This window comes from Schistocerca piceifrons, chromosome 9 (assembly GCF_021461385.2).
Source record: "Schistocerca piceifrons isolate TAMUIC-IGC-003096 chromosome 9, iqSchPice1.1, whole genome shotgun sequence".
In the NCBI taxonomy this organism is placed as follows: domain Eukaryota; kingdom Metazoa; phylum Arthropoda; class Insecta; order Orthoptera; family Acrididae; genus Schistocerca; species Schistocerca piceifrons.
The window spans coordinates 206,895,119-206,918,905 of NC_060146.1; the positions used below are offsets into that span (position 1 = coordinate 206,895,119).

At 42.4% G+C, this 23,787-nt stretch overlaps 1 protein-coding gene across 1 annotated transcript in view; it reads right to left on the reverse strand.

Annotated features, from left to right (window-relative positions):
• Positions 1–2,787: 2,787 nt before the first annotated feature.
• The window catches only part of LOC124716865 (XK-related protein 7-like), a 33,800-nt gene continuing 12,800 nt past the window's right edge, over positions 2,788–23,787 (reverse strand). The window contains exons 4-5 of the mRNA XM_047243418.1: positions 13,009–13,164; positions 2,788–3,641 (exon numbers count right to left, since the gene is read on the reverse strand). Of these exons, the coding sequence (XP_047099374.1) occupies positions 3,196–3,641; positions 13,009–13,164 (602 nt within the window). The 3' untranslated portion in view covers positions 2,788–3,195. The remainder of the gene's footprint in view (positions 3,642–13,008; positions 13,165–23,787) is intronic.

A 23,787-nucleotide genomic window follows, 5' to 3' on the forward strand; every position in this document is an offset into this window, starting at 1 on the left:
TTAGCATAGCCTTCAACTACGTCATTTGCTACGACCTAGCAAGGCGCCATATTCAGTTACTATACTTAGTATCTTCAGGAATGTATTCTGAACAGATAATATTGTGACTCATCTATGGTCGAGAGCAACATTCATCATTAATGGATTAAAGTTAAGTATCAAACTAATTATGTCCGCTTTCTGAATTCTCATTCCTTGTCATATTTCCAGACCTCACGTCAGTATAGTTCTTCCCTTCTCACGCTAGCCTGTGTGAGCTAAAACGTGTGCACTTCGGCCTCCACTCGTAACACAGTGTTGGCTCTTCTGCTAACACAAAAGAATACACCAGCCCTATGTACTATTAGCAGATTTATAAAGTGCTGCCATTCCTAATATTTACATATTTCATGCTTTGCTGCCCTAGCTCCTCATTTACCAAATGGTAAAGTACACTCTCCCTTTCACATCCTGGATTTTAAGACATTTATTCATGTTAACTGGCAGGGGAACCACACCCACTCATCATCACTGATTTTGTCCAGTTTTATGGTATATGCAGGGCTCAGTCAGAAATGAAAGTGACAGAAAGGGGAGCTCCAGATGACCGAATATTTAGAAAAAAATAGAATTTTTGGACGGGTCAGGTGAGCACGAGCCATTTATGTTAGCACAGTTTCGATGCATCAGTTGGTGCTGTGGGAAGAGTGCAGAACATTAATCTGAAGTTCGTGGGGTTGACCCTTTTCCGGATCTCATTTTTAATTTCTATGTTACTTACACTGCAAATAAACTGAAAATGAATGAAGTCAGTCACTTGCATACAGCGGAGTATGCTAGGACCATTTCCGGAAAATTATTGTCAATGATCTATGTACGCCTACAAGAAAGCAGTGGCATTTGTGGACAGAGGATTCAAAAAACTGTGGACGAGTATGCTACAAAATTTAAGAATGTCATCAGTACATCAAAATCTAGGAGACTTACAGCAGCCTTGTACAAAAATTGTTTAGCTGATGTGATGCAGCCCCATGTACAGAAGTACAAATTTCTTCCATTAATTTACTTCTGGGGAAAACAAGCAAATCTACAATTATATGAAAAGATTTTTCAAGATGCAGGAGCACTGCTATAGTGCATTATTAAAATAATCCCCTCCCCTCCAAATGCACTCTGCCAGTGCAACCCTGCGATGCCTCCACAGAAAAAAATTGATCAAAAAATTTAAGAACTGCTCTTATCTGAAGAGAAAAAGAAATCATGAACCACCCCCAGAAAAAAAAATGCATAAAAATACACTCCGTTGTACATCTCCACTTATCCTCGCAAGTATGTGCCGAAATGATGTGTTATACGTGGTTTGCTGCCAAACTATGCGATGAGAGAGAATGTTTTGTGAAACTAAACCAAGTCTGTTATTCTATAGAAATTTTAAAATAATCCTGTAACTGTAAAGATGCTGTATTTTTAACTTGTCATCATCATCATCATCATCATCATCATCATCATCATCATCTTGGACAGTTTCCAGCCACTGGCTGGGTCTGTCGGGAACACAAGCCTCTCCATCGTGTTCTGTCTTTCCACCATTCCCCCTCTTCCACCTTCGTCCAGTTCTCTCCTCTTCTCGTCACACATTCCTTCACTCCCTTCACCCATCTATCTCTTGGTCTTCCTCTGGGCCTCTTCCCCTCCAGTTGCAGATCAAACATCCTCTTTGGAATTCTTCCCTCATCAACTCTCTTCATGTGTCCATACCACTGCAGTCTTGATTTTTCTATCCTGTCCTGTACTGGTTCCTCCTTTAGTCTTTCCCTCACATACACATTTCGCAATCTGTCTCATCTTGTTACACTCAACCTGCTCCTCTGGAACTTCATTTCACTAGCCTGTATTCTACTTTTGTCGCTTTTGTGCATTACCCATGTCTCACTTCCGTATGCCAATATGGGGACAAAGTAGGTTCGGTATATAATTCCCTTGGATTTCTGTGGCACCTCCTTGCTCCAAATAAGCCCCCTAATGCATTTGTAGAACTGCCCTGCTTTTCTGCACCTTTCATTTATTTCCATTGCGTTTCCTCCCTTACTTTCAATCATGCTTCCTAGGTACTTGAAGTTCTTTTTAACTTGTGCAAAATGCAAATATGTTTTCCCTGTTTTTACATTGAATATCATCCCAGCACAGTCCATTCCCGGAAATTTATTTCCAATTCCAATATTTTTTTTTTGGTGTTTTTTATGGAAATATTAATAAATACAAAGTGTATAACATTTTTTTTTCAATTTAACTGCAGGGCAAGTAATGTAAAAATTGGCAAATAAAAAAGTTTCCATTTCAGAACTCGGTTCCACAACCCTCAAATCAGCATTCTGTGCTCTTCCTGCTGCACCAAGCACTGCCTGCAGACTATGCCAACATAAATGTTTTGTGCACAGCCTGACTTGTACCAAAACTGCAAACTTTTCTAAATGCTTGTCACTTTCATTTCACACCAAGCACTGCATATACCACGAATTTCAAAGAAGTCAGTGATGATGAGTATGTGCAGTTCCCTTGTGAGTGTGAAGTTTTCCCTACTGCCAGTCTTTTCTTTAAAAAATGACATTTTGGAGTGTGCATTTTTGGAGAGGTGGTGAGGACAGGACATAATTATGTGGACGTTTTAGAAAACAATGGCCAAGAAACATTTCTATTGTGTTTTATAAAACAAAAATGTAACATTTTCAAAATTGCTGGACAATAGGTGAGTGCTTGACACTTACTGCTCAACATGTACATTACAAAATTTTAAAAATCCCAGGGAATCATTTGAGCAGCATGGAAAACAAATTTTATAAACAAATAATGAGTATATGTATTTCACCTGCTATATGAATAAAGAAAGAATGCTTCAGTAAAAAACCTTACACTGACTAACAACAGTACTTTGTGGCTCATTGTTACAGTGGTGTACTTCAATATTGGGTAGAAGAGGTACATCATGTCTACTGCTTTGCACATTTTCTTCACCATTATCCTGCTGTGACTCCTCATGAGATTTTGCCTCAATTCTTAGCACTTCGGCACAACCACTAGCTGCCAGTTCACTAAGTGTCACCAGCTTCATTGACAGACTCATTGCTAGGTTCCTGTGTCAGTAAGTTCCTTCCCAAACCGCCAGACCTAGTAGAGTGCAGCCCCCTGTCTCCTGTTTGGTTCCTGTTGTTGGATTTATCACTTCACCCTTTGCAGTACTGGGTGAAAACACGAGTAATAGAGAAGCATAAAACCTATACCTGTGACAAAAGGCACAATACACCCTAACAAAAGTGGATAGAAGTACCACTCGTTTTGCATTGCCGTGTCTGCTGTGGCCCACACTGTCACCGCCGCCATGACGTTCTCTGCAAAGCAGAACGTGTAGTAGATGGAGTACCGAATCCTGTTCTGCCCATCCTTTGGTGCGATGTACGTAAAAATGTAGACGAGGCCGAGGACGGAGCAGAAGAGTATCTCCGCAGCTCGCTGTTTCATTGCAGATACTTTCTGTGAGAAGCAGAAGTTTGTGCGTTCCCACAGTGACAGCCAGACTGTCACGATTAACCAGTGTACACCACACACCCCAGCAGTCTCTGTAGGAAATGTCACCGAAGCCACAGAAATTGACAGAATTCTTGAAACTGAAACAAATTGATACATGTACTGCGTCAACTGAAAGAGCACCTCATACAGTAAAACAAGAAAAACTTTTCAGAAACCAGATGCATTACTTTTATTTTATGTATCTGTCAGGCTTGGTAGTACCATGCAAGCTTGAGCTGCTTGGTCATGGTACAAGTCAATACATAGTTTACCAAATACTGATTAAAAAATTGTAAACTAAAGAGTTAATAAAACAGGAAATAAACTGTGAAAGTGCATACAAATGAAGAAAGACAAAAGCTCTACATTAATGATAGGAAGTACTGTATAGAATAGTAGGAATGTGTGACAAGGAAAAGCACTTCAACATGAATCTGAACACTTGGGGTTGATCACTAAATTTTATTCAGTTCTGTTGGAAGTCTGTTGAAAATGAAACCTGCTGAACAGTGCACTCCTTTCCATCCACTGTTTAAGGAAGTGTTATTTGAGTTATATTTTTTTCTCTGTAGTGTTTACTGAATGTATGTTGCAATTTCTTCTGAATGAATCAGTACTGTCAGCATGTTCCGTGATGCAATCTATCTACAGAGTGAGCAGATTTCGAATTCCAGCACCTGAAGAAAGGCCTATTCTGGTATCTTGGAAGCAAAACATGGAATGACAGATGAAGCAAGGAGAAATAGGAGCCAGATGAAAACAGGGAAAAAAGCGTGGCCTTCTCTGCCAGAAGAATTCAGTATGTATCAAACATAGACATTAATGGTAGAAAGTGCACAGAGTTCCCCAACATATAACTGCTTGTGCGACAATAGAACAAAGAAGCCTTCAGCTTCAGTGTTGGACTCAGTGGAGATTGTACCTTTCTCAAAGAGCGCAGCATTCAGTTTCTGCACATCTTGAACATGATCCTTCTAAGAACGCCTTCCATCTGTCCTCAGTATTAAGAATTCAAAATGGTCAACTTCACATTTTGTTTAAATAAACTCTAAATGTCCACCACTAGAATTTAAGATAAGTGATCATTCCATTCTCTTCCATGTAATGTTGCAAGTTTACCTTCCAGTGTGTTTGAGGAAACATATGTAACAAGCAAAGTATTACAAGAATTTTTGGATGGAATGAATGACCTTTTGAGGAGGTAATATGAACTGGAAGTAATGAGATTAGCCATAAACATAAAATGTGTGGATCCTGTAGCTGACAAAGTAAAGTAGTTCTGGTACCTTGGAAGCAAAACAATGCATCATAGATTAAGCAAAGAGTAGATAAGAATCAGACTAGAACGGAAGAAGTCAACTAGTATCACACATATAGGCCTTAATGTGAGTGAAAAATTGTGGATGTGCATTTGTAACACAGCAGTGTATAGGGGTGAACCGTGGACTGCGGGAAAAATGGAAAAGAAAAGATTCAAAGTTTTTACGATGGCATTTAGAAATGAAATGCACTGAAGACATAAAAAATGAGAAGGCTCTTCGTAGACTTGGCTAAGAAAGGAATATAAGGGAAACACTACACAGATGAATGGGAATGATGACAGGAGATACGTTAAGGCATTGGTGGGGAGAAACATGCACAGTTGTAGAGGAAGCTATAGAGGGTGATGGCAAAACCTTCATGGGTAAGTAGAGATCAGATCATATACAACAAACAATTGAGGACATTGAATGTGGGTGCTACTCTGAGATGAAGTGAGTGTTACATTAGAGGAAATCATGGTGGGCCACATCAAACCAGTTGGAAAGTTGGAACACCAATTTGGGAGGGGGGGGGGGGGGGGAGGAGGGAAGGAATGCATCATCCACCTTCTCCACTAGGATTAAGACTGTCTATAGTCATCCTTCGAACATGCTTCTGTTTTTGTTCTTAAGACAGTGGGTCTAATGGTATTTCCAGTCTTGATTCTCTCTGCCAACAACATCATGCAGGAATTGTATAATAACTACACTGTATACAGAGTGGTCTAAAATTCCCCTTACAAACTTCTAAGATTTGCAGAGGGGCTGAGTAGATAATATTTTGGATTGGAACCCAGGTCAAGAAATGAAACATTTCCGTTCTACAACCATTTGACAAAATATTGGTAACATGACCACTTTTACAAGCAATTTATTAGGTGTGACCCAGTACATCACTAGTTTTGCAATTCTACTTATTAATAACCAAAGAAACAAAAAGGAAACTAAATCAGTTTTCAGAGTCACTGTTGTTCACAGTTAAACTTAAATTGTTTTTGTCCTTTTCAGAGGAGGGTTAGCATTCTGATCCACTGCAAGTAAGGTTAGAAGTGGCGACCACCAAGTTAAGTGTACACGTTGTACCTATGAATGATGATGTGGTATAGATGCTCTATCACATGTGATGTGTCTGCAATCTGTCCTGCAGCGATCACAACTTTTGCTACCAAGCCTTCTGTCTCTGGAGGTGTCTCATAAACCAAATTCTTCATTCTACCCCAGAGGAAAAAGTCCAATGAAAAATCTGGTCATCGTGGAGGCCACGTGATTGGGCCACCTTGGCCTATCTGTTGGTGTCTGAATTGCTGGTCCTGAACATGACATGAAAAGTGGGGAGATGCGCCGTCACAATGAAACCACATGTTCAGTGCCACAGCATCCAGAAACATGCCAAATACTTGTTATTGGAAGGTCAAGTAGATGGGACCCATGAGCTTGGTGAGCAAGGGGGGGGGGGAGGGGGAATTCCCTGAACATGTTTGGAATGTGGGTTTTTGTTTGCCCAGACATGGCTGTTTTGAAAATTGAGAACACAATCCCTAGTAATTTTACAATCGTCTATGAAGAGAATGTGCCACGGAAATGCTACAGGCTCTTTGATGCAGGGGCGCAGAAATTGCATACAAAACTCAACACATGGTGCAAAATTGGCTGTCATTAGTGACTTTATCTTTTGAAGGTGGTATGGATGTAGTTGTTGGTCATGCAGAACATACCAGGCAGTGCTGGGAGCAACATCCTTTGCATGCACAATGGCTCATATACTTGTTGACAGGTTCTCTTCAACGTGATGCACTGTGGCCTCTTCCAGAATGGATGTGTGGTATCTCCTGGAAGCACCAGTCACATCTGAGTACAGTGAAGGTACCTCTTTGTTGAACCCATTACATAATTGTGACAAAAAGGGTACACAATGCAGGCAGATATTGTGGATAACGATTTTCATAAAGATGACGAGCAGCTCTTGCATTACTGTGAACTTCATCATGTAGACGGACCATGTTGGTATATTCCGCAAATGTGTAGTTGACTTCATTGCTCTAACACTCACAGACACATGAATAAGACTCAAACCAGGTCATAGAGACTGACGATCTGACATAAGCACTGCCCTCATAGGGCCAGTATTGCCTCTCGTTTTCCTGCATTTCTCCAGAATCCAAACTGATCTTCCACAAGGCCAGCTCCTATCAGTTTCTCCATTCTTCTGTACAGAATTCATATTAATATTTTGCAGCCATGATTTATTAAACTGATAGTTTGGTAACATTCACCCCATCAGCTCATTCTTCTTGAAGTGTGAGGGTATTTCGACAGTCTTATACATCTTGCACACCAGATGGAATACTCTTCTCATGGCTGTTCTGATGGAATGTCAACTACATGAGTGGCTTGGTTTTGGTTTAGGTCTTGCAACTCTTGTATGCATGCTATATATACTCCTTCCACCTGTAAGCTTTACCTTCATTGCTGAGGACTGATTTTCCATCTTAGCTCTTGATATTCATGAAGCTACTTCTCTTTGCTCCTAAGGCCTGCTTGATTATCCTCTAGGCAGTATTTATGTGTCCTCTGGTGACATACGCTTCTATATCCTTACATTTGTCCTCTAGCCATTCCTGCTTAGTCATTTTGCACTTTTTGTCAATCTCATTTTTTGGCAATTTGGATTCCCTTTTGCCTGCTTCATCTGTTGCATTTTTATATTTTCTCCTCTCATCAGTTAAATTCAATATCTCCTGTGATATCCTTGTATTTCTACTAGATCTTGTCTGCCTTCACTGTTTCATCTCTCAAAGCCACCTATTCATCTTCTACCATTTTCCTTTCCCCTGTTCTAGGCAATTGTTGTCTAACGCTCCCTCTGAAACTCTCAACATCCTCTGGTTCTTTCAACTTATCCAGGTCCTGTCTCCTTAACTTCCTACCTTTGTGCAGTTTCTTCAGTTTTAATCTACAGTTCATAACCAATAAATTGTGGTTAGAGTCCACATTTGCTCCTGGAAATGTCTTACAATCTGGTTCCTAAATCTCTATCTTACCATTATACAATCAATGTGAAATCTACCAGTGACTCCAGGTCTCTTCCACATATATAACCTTCTTTCATGATTCTTAAACCAAGAGTTTGCGATGATTAAATTATGACCTCAGCAAATTTCTACCAGGTGGCTTCCTCTTATTTTTTCTTCTCTTGGTTTTCCTACTATCAAATTCCAGTCACCTGTCACAATTACACTGTGGTGACCAAAGTCTTGGGACATCTTCTACTATTGTGTCTCACCTCCTTTTGCTCAGTGTAGTGCAGCAATTGAAAAAAAATGTCACGATGATCTCTCAATTGGCAAAGATTCTACAATAGTGCCCCATTCGAATCCTTAGGGGGAGACTGACAATGGGGAGGTGACTGGGAGAAAAAGACTGAATAACCACAGTGCGAAATGTTTCTAGGGAAGATAGAAAATCTGAAAAGGGAAATGCTAAGGCTCAGACTAGATATAGTGGGGATCAGAGAAGTGAAATGGAAAGAAGATAAGGATTTCTGGTCATATGAGTATAGGGTAATAGCAACAGCAGAAAATAGTATAACATGAGTAGGATTAATTAAGAACAGGAAGATAGAGCAGAAAGTGTGTTACTGTGAACAGTTCAGTGAAAGGGCTGTTCTCATCAGAATCAACAGCAAACCAACACTACACACCAATAGTTAAAGTACGCAAACTGACGTAAGCCAAAGATGAAGAGCTAGAGAAAAATATGAGGATATTGAATGGGTAATTCAATATGTAAAGCAAGATGAAAATCTAATAGTCTTGGAGGATTGGAATGTGGTCGTATGAAAAGAAGTACAAGAAAGTTTTACTGGAGAATATGGACTTTGGAATAGGGATTAGAGAGGAGAAAGGCTAACTGAGTTCTGCAATAAATTTCAGCTAGCCATAGCAAATACTCTAATCAAGAATGACAAGAGGAGGAGGTATGCTTGGAAAAGGTCAGGAGATATGGGAAGATTTCACTTAGATTACATCATTGTCAGGCAAAGATAACAAAATCAGATACTAGATTGTAATGCATAACCAGAGGCAGATATAGATTAAAAGATCACAATTCAGTAGTGATGGAGAGTTGGCTGAAGTTTAAGAGATTGGTCAGGAAGAATCAATACACAAAGGAGAGTGATACGGAAGTACTATGGAATGACGAGATATGCTTGAAGTTCTCTAAGGCTACAGATACAGCAATAAGGAATAGCTTAGTAGGCAGTACAGTTGGAGAGGAATGGACATTTCTAAAAAGGGCAATCACAGAAGTTGAAAAAAAAAAACCATAGGTACAGAGGAATGAAATAAATAGGAAGTGCAGGGAAGCTAAGACAAAATGGCTGCAGAAAAAATATGAAGAAATCAGGGGGAAAAAAGGAAGATCATCATAAGGACTGACTCAGCATATGGAAAAGTTAAAATAGATTTAGATGAAACTAAAAGCAATGGTGGTAACACTGAGAGTGCAACAGGAATTCCACTGTTAAACACAGAGGAGAGAGTAGGTAGGTGGAAACAGCACATTGAAGGCCTCTGTGAGGGGCAAGACTTGTCTGAAGGCATGATAGAAGAAGAAACAGGAGCCATTGTAGAAGAGGCAGGGGATCCAGTATTAGAATTGGAATCTAAAAGAGACTTCAAAGACTTTAGACTGAATAAGTCAGAAGGGATACATATTATTCCATGAGAATTTCTGAAATCATTGGGGGAAGTGGCAACAAAGTGACTAATCACATTAGTGTATAGAATGTATGAGACTGGCAATATATCATCTGACTTCCAAAAAAACATCATTCACACAATTCTGAAGATTGCAAGAGCCAAAAAGTGTGAGAATTATGGTAAAAACAGCTTAACAGCACATGCATCCAAGTTGCTTTTCAGAATAATATACAGAAGAATGGAAAAGAAAATTGAGAATGTGTTAGACGATGATCAGTTTGGCTTTGGGAAAGGTAAGGGCACTAGAGAGGCAATTCTAATGTTGTGGTTGATAATGGAAGCAAGAATAAAGAAAAGTCGAGACAGATTCGTAGGATTTGTCAACCTGGAAAAAGAGTTTGACAGTGTCAAATCGTGCAAGATGTTTGAAATTCTGAGATAAATAGAGTAAGATATAGGGAAAGATAGGTAATAAACAATATGTATAAGAGCCAAGAGAGAACAGTGAGACTGGAACACCAAGAACAAAGTGCTCAGATTAAAGAGGGTGTAAGACAGGGGTATAGTCTTTTGCCCTTGCTGTTGAATCTGTATATCGAAGAAACAATGACAGAAATACAAGGAATTTTCAAGAGTGGAACTGAAATTCAAGGTGAAAGGATATCAATGATATGATGACATTGCTATCCTCAGAGAAAGTGAAGAAGAATTACAGGATCTGATGAATGAAATGAACAGTCTAATGAGCACAGAATATGTGTTGAGAGTAGATTGAAGAAAGACAAAAGTAATGAGAAATAGCAGAAATAGGAACAGTGAGGAACTTATCATCTAGATTGGTGATCACCAAGTGGATGAAGTTTAGAAATTCTGCTACCTAGGTGGCAAAATAACCTGTGATGGACAGAGCAAGGAGGACATAAAAAGCAGACTATCACTGGCAAGAAAGCATTCCTGGCCCGGAGAAGTCTACAAGTATAAAACATAGCTCTTAATCTAAGTAATAAATTTCTAAGAATGGACATTTGAATCACAGCATTGTATGGTAGTTAAAGGTGGACTGTGGGAAAATGGGAAAAGAAGAGAACTGAAGCATCTGAGATGTGGTGCTACACAAGAATGTTGAAATTTAGGTGGACTGATAAGGTAAGGAACGATGAGATTCTTCGCAGAATCGGTGATGAAAGGATTGTATGGAAAACACTGACAAGAAGGAGGGGAGGATGGTAGGGCATCAGTTAAGACATCAGGGAATAACTTCTATGGTACTAGAGGAAAACAGAGATAGGAATACATCCAGCAAATAACAGAGGATGTAGGCTGTGAGTACTACTCTGAGATGAAGAGGTTGGAGGTTAGCACAGGAGAGGAGCTCGTGGCAGGCTGCATTAAAACCATCAGATAACTGACTTAAAAAAAATAGAGCGAGAGAAGTGATGTAGCATGGACTCAACAAGTTGTTGGAAGTCCCCTGCAATAAATATTGAACTGACCACTCGATTATGTCCCATAAATGTTCAATGGGATTCATGTCAGGCAATCTGGGTGTCCAAATCATTCACTGAATTGTCCAGGATGCTCTTTAGACTAATTGGGAACAATTGTGGCCTGGAGATATGCAGCATTGTCGTCCATAAAAAATTCCAACATTGTTTGGGAACATGGAGTCCATTAATGGCTGCAAACGGCCTCCAAGTAGCCAATGATCAGTTCAGTTGGAACAGAGGACCAAGTCCATTCCATAAAAACACAGCCACACCATTATGGAGCCACCACCAGCTTGCACAGTACCTTGTTGATAACTTGAGTTCTTGGTTTTGTGGTATCTGCACCACACTTGAACCCTACCATCAGCTCTTACCAACTGACATTGGGACTCATATGACCAGGCCACTCTTTTCCAGTTGTCTGGGGCCCACCCAATATGGCCACAAGCCCAGGAGAGGTGCTGCCGGTGATGTCACGCTGTTAGCAGATGCACTCATGTTGGTTGTCTTCTGCCATATCTCATTAATGCCAAATTTTGCCATACTGTCCTAATGGATACATTTGTCATAAATTCCACATTGATTTCTGTGGTAATTTCATGCAGTGTTGCTTATCTGTTAGAACTGACAATTCTATGCAAACACCGCTGCTCTCATTTGTTGAGTAAAGTCCATTGCCCACTGCACTGCCTGAAATTTGGTATTCTCAGCATACTCTTGACACTGCGGATCTCAGAATACTGAATCCGCCAAAGATTTCCAAAACGAAATGTCCCATGTGTTTAGCTCCAACTACCATTCCGCATTCAAAGTCTGGTAATCCCCACGGTAAGGGCCATAATGACATCTGAAACCTTTTCACATGAATCACCTGAATACACATGACAGCTCCACCAATGTACTGCCCTTTTATCTTTTGTATGTGATATTACTGCCATGTTTATATGTGCATATCACTATCCTATGACTTTTGCCACATCAGGGTAAATTTTCATTTCCTTTAACTACCTGAATAATTTATTACCTCTTCATACATTTTCTCAATCTCTTTTTCATTTGTGGAGCTAGTTGACACATACACTTGTACTGCTGTGGTGAATGTGGACTTGGTGTCCTTCGGTTACGTAGCCAAAATCCTTTCTTTGTGAGCTAAATGACAAAAAGCATTTAAAGCAGATGGACAAGTAACAGCACTTAAATCTCCAAAATGCAGTGAAGAACTAAGCACTAAGGTAAGAGCAGTCTCAAATGAAGACAAGGCTACGTAACTTTGTATGTCCAGTCCTCAATAATTTTCAGGGTGTCTTATTCTTGTCTATGCACTCACTGCCTCAGTTGTCTCTTTTGCTATAAAAGAATATATCAATCCTGTGCAGTTAAAATTTAATGTCATATTTACTGTCAGTGCCAGGTATGCTATAACATTTACGACTGTTGAATAAGGCAATTACAGCTGTACTATAGTAGTTTGTATTTCTAACTCCATAAATAATTTTTAGCCTTTGCAAAGTGAAGTGTAAATTATATTCTGAACTTATCAGTTATTCATAGAAAACAGAGTTTAAATCAGTATCAGATGAAGATGTCTACAACAATGAGCTTTGAAAATACACTCACCGAATGAGGTGGCACAGTGGTTAGCAAACTAGACTCACATTTGGGAGGATGATGGTTCAAACCCGCATCCGGCCATCCTGATTTAGGTTTTCCGTGATTTCCCTAAATTGCTTTGGGCAAATGCTGGGATAATTCCTCTGAAAGGGCACAGCTGATTTTTTTCTCCATCCTTTCCTAATTTGACGAGACGACCTTTCTGTTTGGTTCCCTCCCAAATGCAACAAACCAACTGACGAACCAAATACGCTCATTAATTTGCTTTCATGAGTAGTTTCATACTGTAAACATTTTTTAGTCTGAATCCTATGAACCAAAATAAAATAATAATAATGATGAAAGAAAGGAAACAAATCTTACCAGTAACCATGAAATGCCAGAGGAACTGTATAATTGTTCCTTTCCATGTGATGTTTTCTTTGTCTTGTTGTGCTAACCGTATTACTCTTTGATAGGAGGCCACAGACCAGCCGATATTTAACATGGAGCTTCCGAAAGATGCCATCTGACTGTCATCTAGAAACAGAAACAGGTATTCTATTTTCTTGAGGAAATATCTCATCATATTATCCATAAGTAAAATAAAGAGCATGTTTGAAGCACATAAACATATTGCTATTTGCATATGATTCTAAAGGTACATGATGAACCAAAATTTTCTCAACTCTGACAATATATACATTAAGATACTGACAAATAATGGATTACTAACAGCAAAATACAGGTTAAGCATTGCTCAAAAGGATTGTAAATGAACCAGAGAATGGAAGGATGTGGATAAGGAATATATACACCAAAACACCAAAGAAACTGGTATAGGCAGGCATATTCAAATACAGAGATATGTAAACAGGCAGAATATGGTGCTGCGGTCAGCAACAAATGTATAAGACAATAAGTGTCAGGCGCAGTTGTCAGATCGGTAACTGCTGCTACAATGGCAGGTTATTAAGACTTAAGTGAGTTTGAATGTGGTTTTATAGTCAGTGCATAAGCGATGGGACTCAGCATCTCCAAGGTGGTGATGAAATGAGGATTTTCCTGTACGACCATTTCACGAGTGTACTGTGAATATCAGGAATCCAGTAAAACATCAAATCTCTGACATTGCTGCAGCCGGAAAAAGATTCTGCAAGAACGGGGCCAGTGACAATTGAAGAAAATTGTTCAATGTGACAGCAATGCAACCCTTCCGCAAATTGCTGCACATTTAATGCTGGGCCATCAACAAGTGTCAGTGTGCGAACCATTCAACAAAACATCAATGGTATGTGCTTTCGGAACCGAAGACCAACTTGTGTACCCTTGATGATTGCTTGACATAAAGGTTTATGCCTCACCTGGGCCCATCAACACTGAAATTGGACTGTTGATGACTGGAAACATGTTGCCTGGCTGAGTGTCTTTTCAAATTGTATTGAGGGGATAGACATGTACGGGTATGGAAACAACCTCATGAATCCTTAGACCCTGCACATCAGCAGGGGACTGTTCAAGCTGGTGGAGGCTCTGTAATGGTGTGGGGCATGTGCAGTTGGAGTAATATGGGACCACTGATACATCTAGATATGACCCTGACAGGTGACACATACATAAGCATCCTATCTGATCACCTGCATCCATTAATCTCCATTGTGCATTCTGATGGACTTGGACAAGTCCAACAGGACAATGCGACACCCCACACATCCAGAATTGCTGCGATGTGGCTCCAGGGACAGTCTTCTAAGTTTAAACATTTCTGCTGGCCACCAGACTGCCGAGACATAAACATTATTGAACATATCTGGGATGCACTGCAACGTACCGTTCAGAAGAGATCTCCACCCCCTCGTACTCTTATATGGATTAATGAACAGCACTGCGAGGTTCATGGTGTCAATTCCCTCCAGCACTACTTTAGACATTAGTCGAGTCCATGCCATGTCATGTTGCAACACTTCTGCGTGCTCACAGGGACCCTACACAATATTAGGCAAATGTACCAGTTCTTTGGCTCTTCAGTGTAAATCTTTGCCTTTTGGAGGTGGGACTTCCTCCAGTTGTGTGGCGTGGCAACCATAAAAATTGCATGTGACCTGAATATGGAGATGTCATTGTGGTCACTGAAAATTTGCTTATGTCGGTGTGGTGGTATAAAAAAGGCCAAATGTCCTGCAACAACAAACCAAAACGGGGTTACTATGTACAAGCCACTCTAAAAAAAATGAGTGCTGAGAAAAAGGAAATGGATGTGAATGATTGTTAATTCTGAGAGATATAGATGCCAAAGCTGGACTTCCCATAGCATAATACCGCCATCATTTTTGCAGTAAGCTCTGAGAATGTGGCAATTGGTACAGCAGAACCATGCAACTTCACTACCAGGAAATAAATTTTGGGTTGGTGCTAGTGAGGAAAAAACGATTGGTATCAGTTATCCTAGCTTAGTAGTATTCAGTACACCTTACACCAATGTTCACAAAACACAGCAATATGAGATGATTTTAACACTGACACCGTAATGATAAGAGTCTCAAATCTCTAGATATTCTGTGCTTTGTGAGCAATGGTGATAAGTGTGTTGAATGCTAGTAAACTACAATGATTATACAAGGCATCATGTTCAGAAAGCAAGTGTACTAGATTTTTTTTATTTTTTGTTTTATTTTTTTAGAAAAAGAGTATTTAAAAGAAATTAGAAGATCTTGTTCTCTGTTTGTCCATTTGTCTACATAATCACGATCCCATTCGCTGCATGTGAATGAGCTGTGGCACAAGCTTCCTTATGCCCCATTCTAAGAACTCTCCCACCAGCTCTCATCCCCCCTCCCAAACCTTAGAAACTGTTTCTGCAATTGCGCATCAGTTAAAAATTTAATGCCACTCATGTGTGCCTTCAGGGAGATGAAAGATGACAGTCTGAGGCACCAAGCCGGGGGAATATAGAGAGCGGTTCAAAACTGTTGTGACATTGCCACGAGATTTAAAAGTGCCGCTACGTCAGTACGCGAACACGGCGATAGAGGCGCTCCGCAGCCCGGCCGAGTGTGGGAGCGCCACCTGGCTATGAACGGCGCCGGCCGCATGTCACGGCACGGCAGTCTAATGACAGATACGGAGTTACTAGCATGTAACCCGCTATTGTTCCTACTTTTGTGTATCCACGCAATTTATTAATGATTAAAGGTTATAACACTTTTTGGCGATGAGGTCGGATATTTTTTTTCCGGCATTGTGTGTTTGTGTCTGTGCCGACATGGAACAGCTTATGCAAGCGCTCATTGAACAACAAACACAACTGACGGCTGCTATTCAGGCACAACAAACACAGCTGACGGCTGCTATTCAGGCATTGTCGACGTCGCTAACTCATCGTCTGTCTTCCTCTTCTCCGCCTCCATTCCCTCCTTACGACGAGGCCGCTGAAGACTGGGAGGATTATGAGAAGCGTTTGTGGCAACACTTCTTGGCTTTCGGCATTGTCGACGCTCCTATGTGTAAGTCGTTATTTCTATTTTGGATTTCCCCACGGATCTATCAGCTACTATCTCAGTTAGCCCCTCTGCGGGAACCTGCCTCTCTGTCCTTCCAAGAAATGTGTGAATTATTGTCTAACTATTACCGAAAAAACACCCACGTCGTTGCCGCCCGCGTGGCGTTCTACCGGTGTCGTAAACAGCCTCATCAATCTTACCGGGCTTGGGCGGCGGAACTACACGGTCTGAGTAGGAAATTTCAGTTTGTCACGGACACTCATCATGAGTCTTATGCTGATTCAATGGTTCGGGACGTTATTCTGCGGCTTGCTCCTGATAAAGAAGTTCGGCAATGTGCCTTACAACTGCAAAAACCCGTCGTTGTCGGAAGTTCTCAGCATCGCTCAATCTTTTTAAGTGTCTCACGCTGCTGGTGCGCAAATAGACGTGTGGTGTGATGTGGGCGCTGTACAAACCACTTTCGACGCGGACAATTTGCCTGTTTCACAGGGGAACGACGATGTGGCGGCGGTTCACTCGCGTCAACAACATCGCGTTGGGCCACCACGCTCGCAGCGAAAACAGCAACCACAGAAGCAGGTTCGTTCCGCACTTCCTTCTTGTCCACGTTGTTTCGTACAGCATGACAGGGCCGCATGTCCGAAATGTTGGGCCACATGTAATTCATGTAGGAAAAAAGGCCACATTGCTTCTGTGTGTCAGTCCCCTAAAGTTCCTGTTGATGAGGACGAGGCATCGGACATGGATGTTAACTGTGTGCTTTCTCAAACAAATAAGTTGTTTGTTACTGTTCGTGTTCTGGATAAAGACATTCGCATGCAAGTGGACACTGGCTCTGCAGTAACTCTCATTAATTCTCGCACGTATTTGGTGTTGGGCTCCCCTCCCTTGTCTCCAGTTACGCGAAATCTGCGAACTTATAATAAGCAGAAAATTCCTATTGTTGGCCAGTTTGATGCTTCCACTGCCTACAAGTCTGTTGTTAGGCCCCTCACGTTTTATGTGGTGGATCATGCGGGCACGGAAAACCTGTTCGGTTATGACGCTTTCCAGTTGTTCGGGTTCTCCATTGATGATGCTGTGCACCTCATATCTGAGGATATCCCGTATCAACAGCTGGATGGATTGTGTTCTGAATTCTCGTCCGTGTTCTCTGCTGGTCTGGGTCGGGCCAAGGATTTTGAAGCCCACATTACTCTTAAACCTACAGCTCGCCCTAAGCTTTTCCGGGCACGCCCTATTCTGATGGCGTTGCGTGCACCTGTCAAGGCTGAGATAGACAGGTTAACGGCTTCAGGGATTCTCGTTCCTGTTACCTCCAGCGAATGGGCATGGCCAATCATGGTGGTTTCTAAACCAAACGGGAGTCTGCGATTGTGCGGTGATTTTAAAGCCACTGTCAATGCTCAGAGCCTCATTGACACTTATCCTCTTCCCCATCCTGAGGAGTTATTTACCAAGCTCGGTGGGGGCCAGTTCTTTTCCAAACTTGACTTATCGGAGGCGTACCATCAGTTGCCATTGGATGCGTCTTCCAAGGAATTTCTCGTCATCAACACTCCTTGTGGGTTGTATCAGTACCAGCGGTTACCAATTGGCGTCGCTAGCGTGCCGGCCATTTTTTGGAACAGCTCACGGCCTCCGTTCCCGGCTGCATCAACTACCTGGATGACATTGTTGTCACGGGGGCCTCCGCTGAAGAGCACCTTCGCAATTTGCGTTCACTGTTTCGGGTTCTGCATTCGGATGGGTTGAAGTGCAATCTGGACAAGTCACAGTTCTTCCAACCCTCCATTGTTTATCTTGGTTTCCACTTGTCCAGTGAGGGTATACGTCCTCTACGACAGCACGTTGCGGCCATTACCGCTCTACCCCGGCCGTCTACGGTCAAAGAACTTCAGGCGTTTCTAGGCAAGATTGCTTATTATCACAAATTCATTCCCTCCGCGGCGGCGGTGGCTCATCCTCTGCATCAGCTGTTACGCAAAAACGTTCCTTTCTGCTGGTCCGACGAGTGTGAGCAGGCTTTTGTCCACCTGAAGGCTCATTTGCAGTCGGCACCTTGTCTTGCCACATTCCGTCCGGGTCAGCACTTGGTTCTGGTGACTGACGCATCACAGTCTGGCCTAGGGGCTGTTCTCGCCCATTGGTATGAGGATGGGTCGGAACGACCCATCGCCTATGCTTCCAAGACCCTCAACGATGCCCAACGGCGTTACTCTCAAATCGAAAAGGAGGCGCTCACTATCATTTATGCTCTAAAAAAGTTCAGCGTTTTTTTGTATGGTTCTAAGTTTCACCTCATCACCGACCACAAGCCGCTGGTCTCTCTGTTCAGCCCCTCGGCGTCGCTTCCAGATAAGGCAGCTCACCGCCTGCAACGTTGGGCCTTATACTTGTCTCGTTTTCACTATGAAATTCACTATCGCCCCACGGCCCAGCACGCCAACGCTGACGCGTTGTCGTGTTTGCCGATGGGCCCCGACCCAGTTTTCGATCGAGATGAACTCCTCTGTTTCCACATTGATGAGGAAGAACGTCGTGCGGTCGAGGGTTTTCCACTTACAGGTTCGCAGGTTGCGTCGGCTACTGCGCGGGGCCCGGTCCTGCGTCAGGTGATCGGTTTTGTTCAATGGGGTTGGCCGGACAGGACCAAGGCCCGGGCATCGGATCCCCTTCGCAACTACCATGCCTTGTGCCTTTGTCTGTCTGTTCGTTAGGGTGTTGTTCTTCTGGCCACGGATGGCGCATCTCCACGGGTCGTGGTGCCAGCCTCTCTTCGCAAAGATGTTCTCAAACTATTGCATGAAGGCCATTGGGGGATTTCTCGGACTAAGTCCCTGGCCCGCAGGCATGTTTATTGGCCCGGTATTGATTCGGACATCGCCCACATGGTCGCTGTGTGCGGTCAGTGTGCTCAATAACTGGCTGCACCTCGTACTATGCCCTCTCCGTGGCCTGATCCAGCACAGCCGTGGGAACAGGTGCATGCTGACTTTGCTGGCCCCTTCCTCGGCACTTATTGGCTACTGTTGATTGACGCCTTCTCGAAGTTTCCGTTTGTTGTTCGATGCCCGTCGCCCACCACTGCGGCGACGACACTGGCTTTGTCCAAAATCTTTGCGCTTGAAGGTCTTCCATCCACGATTGTCACGGACAATGGCCCTCAGTTCTCTTCGCAGGTCTTCTGTGATTTTTGTACTGGACAAGGGATTCATCATGTTACAGCACCGCCCTTCCATCTGCAATCGAATGGGGAGGTCAAGTGCCTTGTCCGCACTTTCAAAAGCCAGATGAAAAAATTCCTTAGCGATTTTTTCACAGATGACGCTCTGTTGCAATTTCTGAGTTCTTATCGCTTCATGCCTCTGGGTGATCGCAGCCCTGCTGAACTCTTGCATGGCCGCCAACCGCGCACTCTCCTGCACCTGCTTCACCCTGTCAGGCCTTGTACTGTGTCCCCTAGTGCGGGAAAATACTCGGTGGGCGCCGACGTGTGGGCACGAGGGTATGGATCTCGCCCTACATGGATTCCAGGGGTGGTCCAGGCTCTTCGCGGCCGCCGGCTTTGTGAAATACGTACGGACGACGGCATGGTTGTTCGCCATTATGACCAGATGCGCCCACAAGTGGTGGCCACGCCGGTGCCACCGCCCCTTCTTTCGTCTCCACCAGCCCGAGAAGCCAGTCCTGTCGCTGCTGCCGATCTTCTGGGCGTGTTGCTGCAGCCGACGTGGCTACCGCTTCCGAGTACGCCGGAACCGGCCCCAGTCGCGACGCCGCCTTCTCCGGGACCCATCTCGCTGGGGCACACCCCCAGGTCCATGACACCTATGGATGCTGCTCCGGAGTTTTCCCCCATCATCTCGTCCAGGAGGCGCGTTCCACGCGCAAGCTTCCGTCCTGGCCATTTTCGACCATACTCTCGTGTTTCTCCGCGGGATCTTCTCGGGGCCTCCCAAGAGGCCATGGATGTCTCCGCACTGTCCGTGTCTCCAAGGAAGTGAGTGTTTTTTTTTTCAAGGGGGGAAAAGTGTTGTGACATTGCCACGAGATTTAAAAGTGCCGCTACGTCAGTACGCGAACACGGCGATAGAGGCGCTCCGCAGCCCGGCCGAGCGCGGGAGCGCCACCTGGCTATGAACAGCGCCGGCCGCATGTCACGGCACGGCAGTCTAATGACAGATACGGAGTTACTAGCATGTAACCCGCTATTGTTCCTACTTTTGTGTATCCACGCAATTTATTAGTGATTAAAGGTTATAACAAAAACATCCCAATCAAATTGAGTCCAAGCATGCCTCAGTGGCTAGGGCTATGTGAGGACAGGTGTTGTACAACAAGCACATTCCTCTCATCATCATTCCCGTTCTTTTGTTTTGAATGCTTCTTTTGAGTTTAATTAGGTCTCACAATGTTATTGTGCATTGATGGCCTTCACCTGAGGCAGAAATTCGACCAAAATGATGCCTTTTCAATCCCAAAACACTTAGGATGTGATTTTTTTGCCAGAAATTTTGGTTTTGAATTTTTTGGCAGATGGGGAACTGGTGTGACACCACTGTGATGACTGTCTTTTTGTCTCAGGTGTATAATGAGCCACACCCATTTCATCTCACATCATGAAGAGCTCAGAAAATCCTCACCTTCCAATTCAAGTCACTCAAGAAACTTGCAGGTGCTGTTAACTCAATTTTTCTTGTTGGCCTGTTTTGGGACCCATCTTGTGCACAGTTTCTTGTGCCCCAGCGTTTCTGTGAGTGTCTCATATAATACAGGCCTGGAGAGTTGTATAAACATCACAGAAATTTCATCTGCTGTCAATCAATAGTCTGTACAAACAGTTTCCTCAATTTTTTGCACCAACTCATAAGTCAGAATGGAGGGTCTTCCACTCCTCTGTTTGCCATGGACATTTTTTCTGCCTCCACTAAACTTCTTACACCAATTAAACACACTCAGTCTGTTCATAATACCTTTGCCATAGAACATTTTGATTTCCAAAGAAATTTTGATAGGTGTTATTCCTTCTGCGAGTAGAAAGCAGACTGCAGCATGTGGCTCGCACTTGGTGGGATTTTTTACCAACATCTTTCACACAACTGGACACGACAATGTGAATTTGTGTACTACAGTGTTCCTGTGTTTGCTTGTTCTGGTCAGGGGATCCTTCTTTACCACTCAGTGTTGTCAACTCTCGAAAAACAAAAACCCACAGCCCATTATGGTCACAGTACACTTGATTTCCGAACATACCTTCTAGAAACCACTACTTCACATACATACAAACAAATACCCACATTAAAAATGTGGCCATGTTTTAGGCCTGGTTTTAACTGATTTTCACCATTGCATGCATTTCAGGAACACTTTTGTTTAAGAGATTCTCATCCAAGCGATGGAGTCAGTATCTAACCTGCAGAATTAATCTTTCACTCTGCAGTGGAGTATGTGTTGTTTGGAACTTCCTGGCAGATTAACTGGGTGTTGAACTGGGAACTTAGACACCAACCATGCCATTCACACTCTTTCCGATGGGTCGTGAATCGTACCCAGATAGATCAGTCGGTAAAGGCATTGGCATCTATATAAAATGAGTAAAAAGAATGGATCCACAACACCACAGACCAATACCCTGAACATCAGTTTGTTGCAGAATTCTTGAGCATATTCTAAGTTAAAATATAATAAATTTCATTGAGACAGAAAAGCTTCTATTCACAAATCAGCATTAGAAAGCATTGCTTGTGCAAATCTTAGCTTGCTCTTTTTTCATAACATATACCTCAAACCACGGATGAAGGGCAATGGGCAGATTCCATATTGCTAGATCTCTGGAAAGCATTTGATACAGTGCCATACTGCTGCCTCTTAATGAAGGTCCAAGCGTAAGGAATTGGTTCCCAGATATGTGAGTGGATCAACAGGTTCTTAAGTAATAGAACCCAGTATGTTGTCCTGAGCAGTGAGTGTTAATCAAAGACAAGGGTATTATCAGGAGTGCTCCAGAGAAGTGTGGTAGGCCTGCTCATGTTTGATGTATACACGAATGATAACAGAGTTGCCAGCATTCTGCAACTGATTGCTGAAACCATGTAGTATATGGGAAAGCATCATCATTATGTGACACCAGGATTACTTGGAAAAATTTGTAGTTTGTGTTATGAATGGATATTTGCTCTAAATGTAGAAAAATATAAGTTAAGGCAGATGAGTAGGATAAAAAACCTGCAATGTTTGAATTCAGTATTAGTAATGCACTGCTTGACAACTGAACATTGATTAAATATCCAGGCACAATATAGCAAAGCAACATGCGACAGAATGAGCACATAAGGCCAGTTGTAGGGTAGGTGAATGGTTGATTTTGGTTTACCGTGAGAATTCTAGAAAAGTGTAGCCCATCTATAAAAGAATCCCAAATAGAAAAGCCCTGCAACTTTTTCTTAAGTACACCTTGACTTTTTGGGACCCTCGCCAGCTTAGATTAAAGGAAGACATCAAAGTGTGCTGCTAGCTTTGTTAGCAGGTGGTTTTATCAACATCTGAGTATTACAGAAATGCTGTGTGAGCTCAAACAGAATCCCTGGAGGGAGGAAGTTGCTCCTTTTTCAAAACTCCATTGAGAAAGTTTAGAGAACTGGTATTCACGAGGGACTGCCAAACGATCCTACTTCCACCCAGGTACATGCAGCATGTGGAGTACAAAGACAAGATAAAAGATGTACGTAGATGTAGATTAGAAGGCAAGGGTCTTTGTTAAACATTCCTCATTTGACAACAGTTTTAATTTGTTAGAAAATTTCGAAGCAGCACATAGACCGTTGCAGAAAAAATATTCCACTAGGCTGTGACTATGCTATTTCGCTTTTTTTTAGGAGTGCTCTCAGTGCTACATACACAGGAGAGCTACTGTGATGGCTGGAAACTGGAAGAAAGGTACTGGCAGAGGTAAAGATGTGGTGATTCAAACATTAATCACAAATTTTGAAGCTACAGAATTTTTAAATTGCAAGGAGACTTACTAGACAGTCAATATGCTACAAAAATATGGAGTCAGCCATAGTAGAATTCACAAAAGTTGTACTTGATGCTCTTGATAAAGATCAGTGTGTCACGGGTATATTTTTGGATCTTTCTAAGGTGTTTGATACAGTCAACCACAAGATTCTATTAAATAAATTAGAGGTAGTAGGAATAAGAGGCATAGGTAATGACTGGTTTCAATGGTACCTAACAGATAGGGTACAAAGAGTAGAGATGACACATACTTCAAACAGTACCAACCATTTAGTAAAACACTTACCAGAAACAAAATACATTAACATAGGGGTTCTGCAAGGTAGAATGACTTTCCCAGTACTGTTACTCACGGTGAAAAGATTCTCTTCGCTGATGACAGCAATATTATAGTCTCTGAGTAAACAAGAGAACTCCTTGCTGAGACCTGAAATGAAACTCTCAGGGAAGTTTATGTTTGGTCAATAAGCAATAAAGTGACACTGAATGTAAAGAAAACTAATGCCATGAATTTCAGTTTGAAGAGGAAAAATGACCATGTTAAATTAAATGTAGATGGCACCTCTATAGACTGTGCAACAAATGCAAAATTTCTAGGGATGAATATTGATTCTAAGTTGAAGTGGTGTGAACACACAAA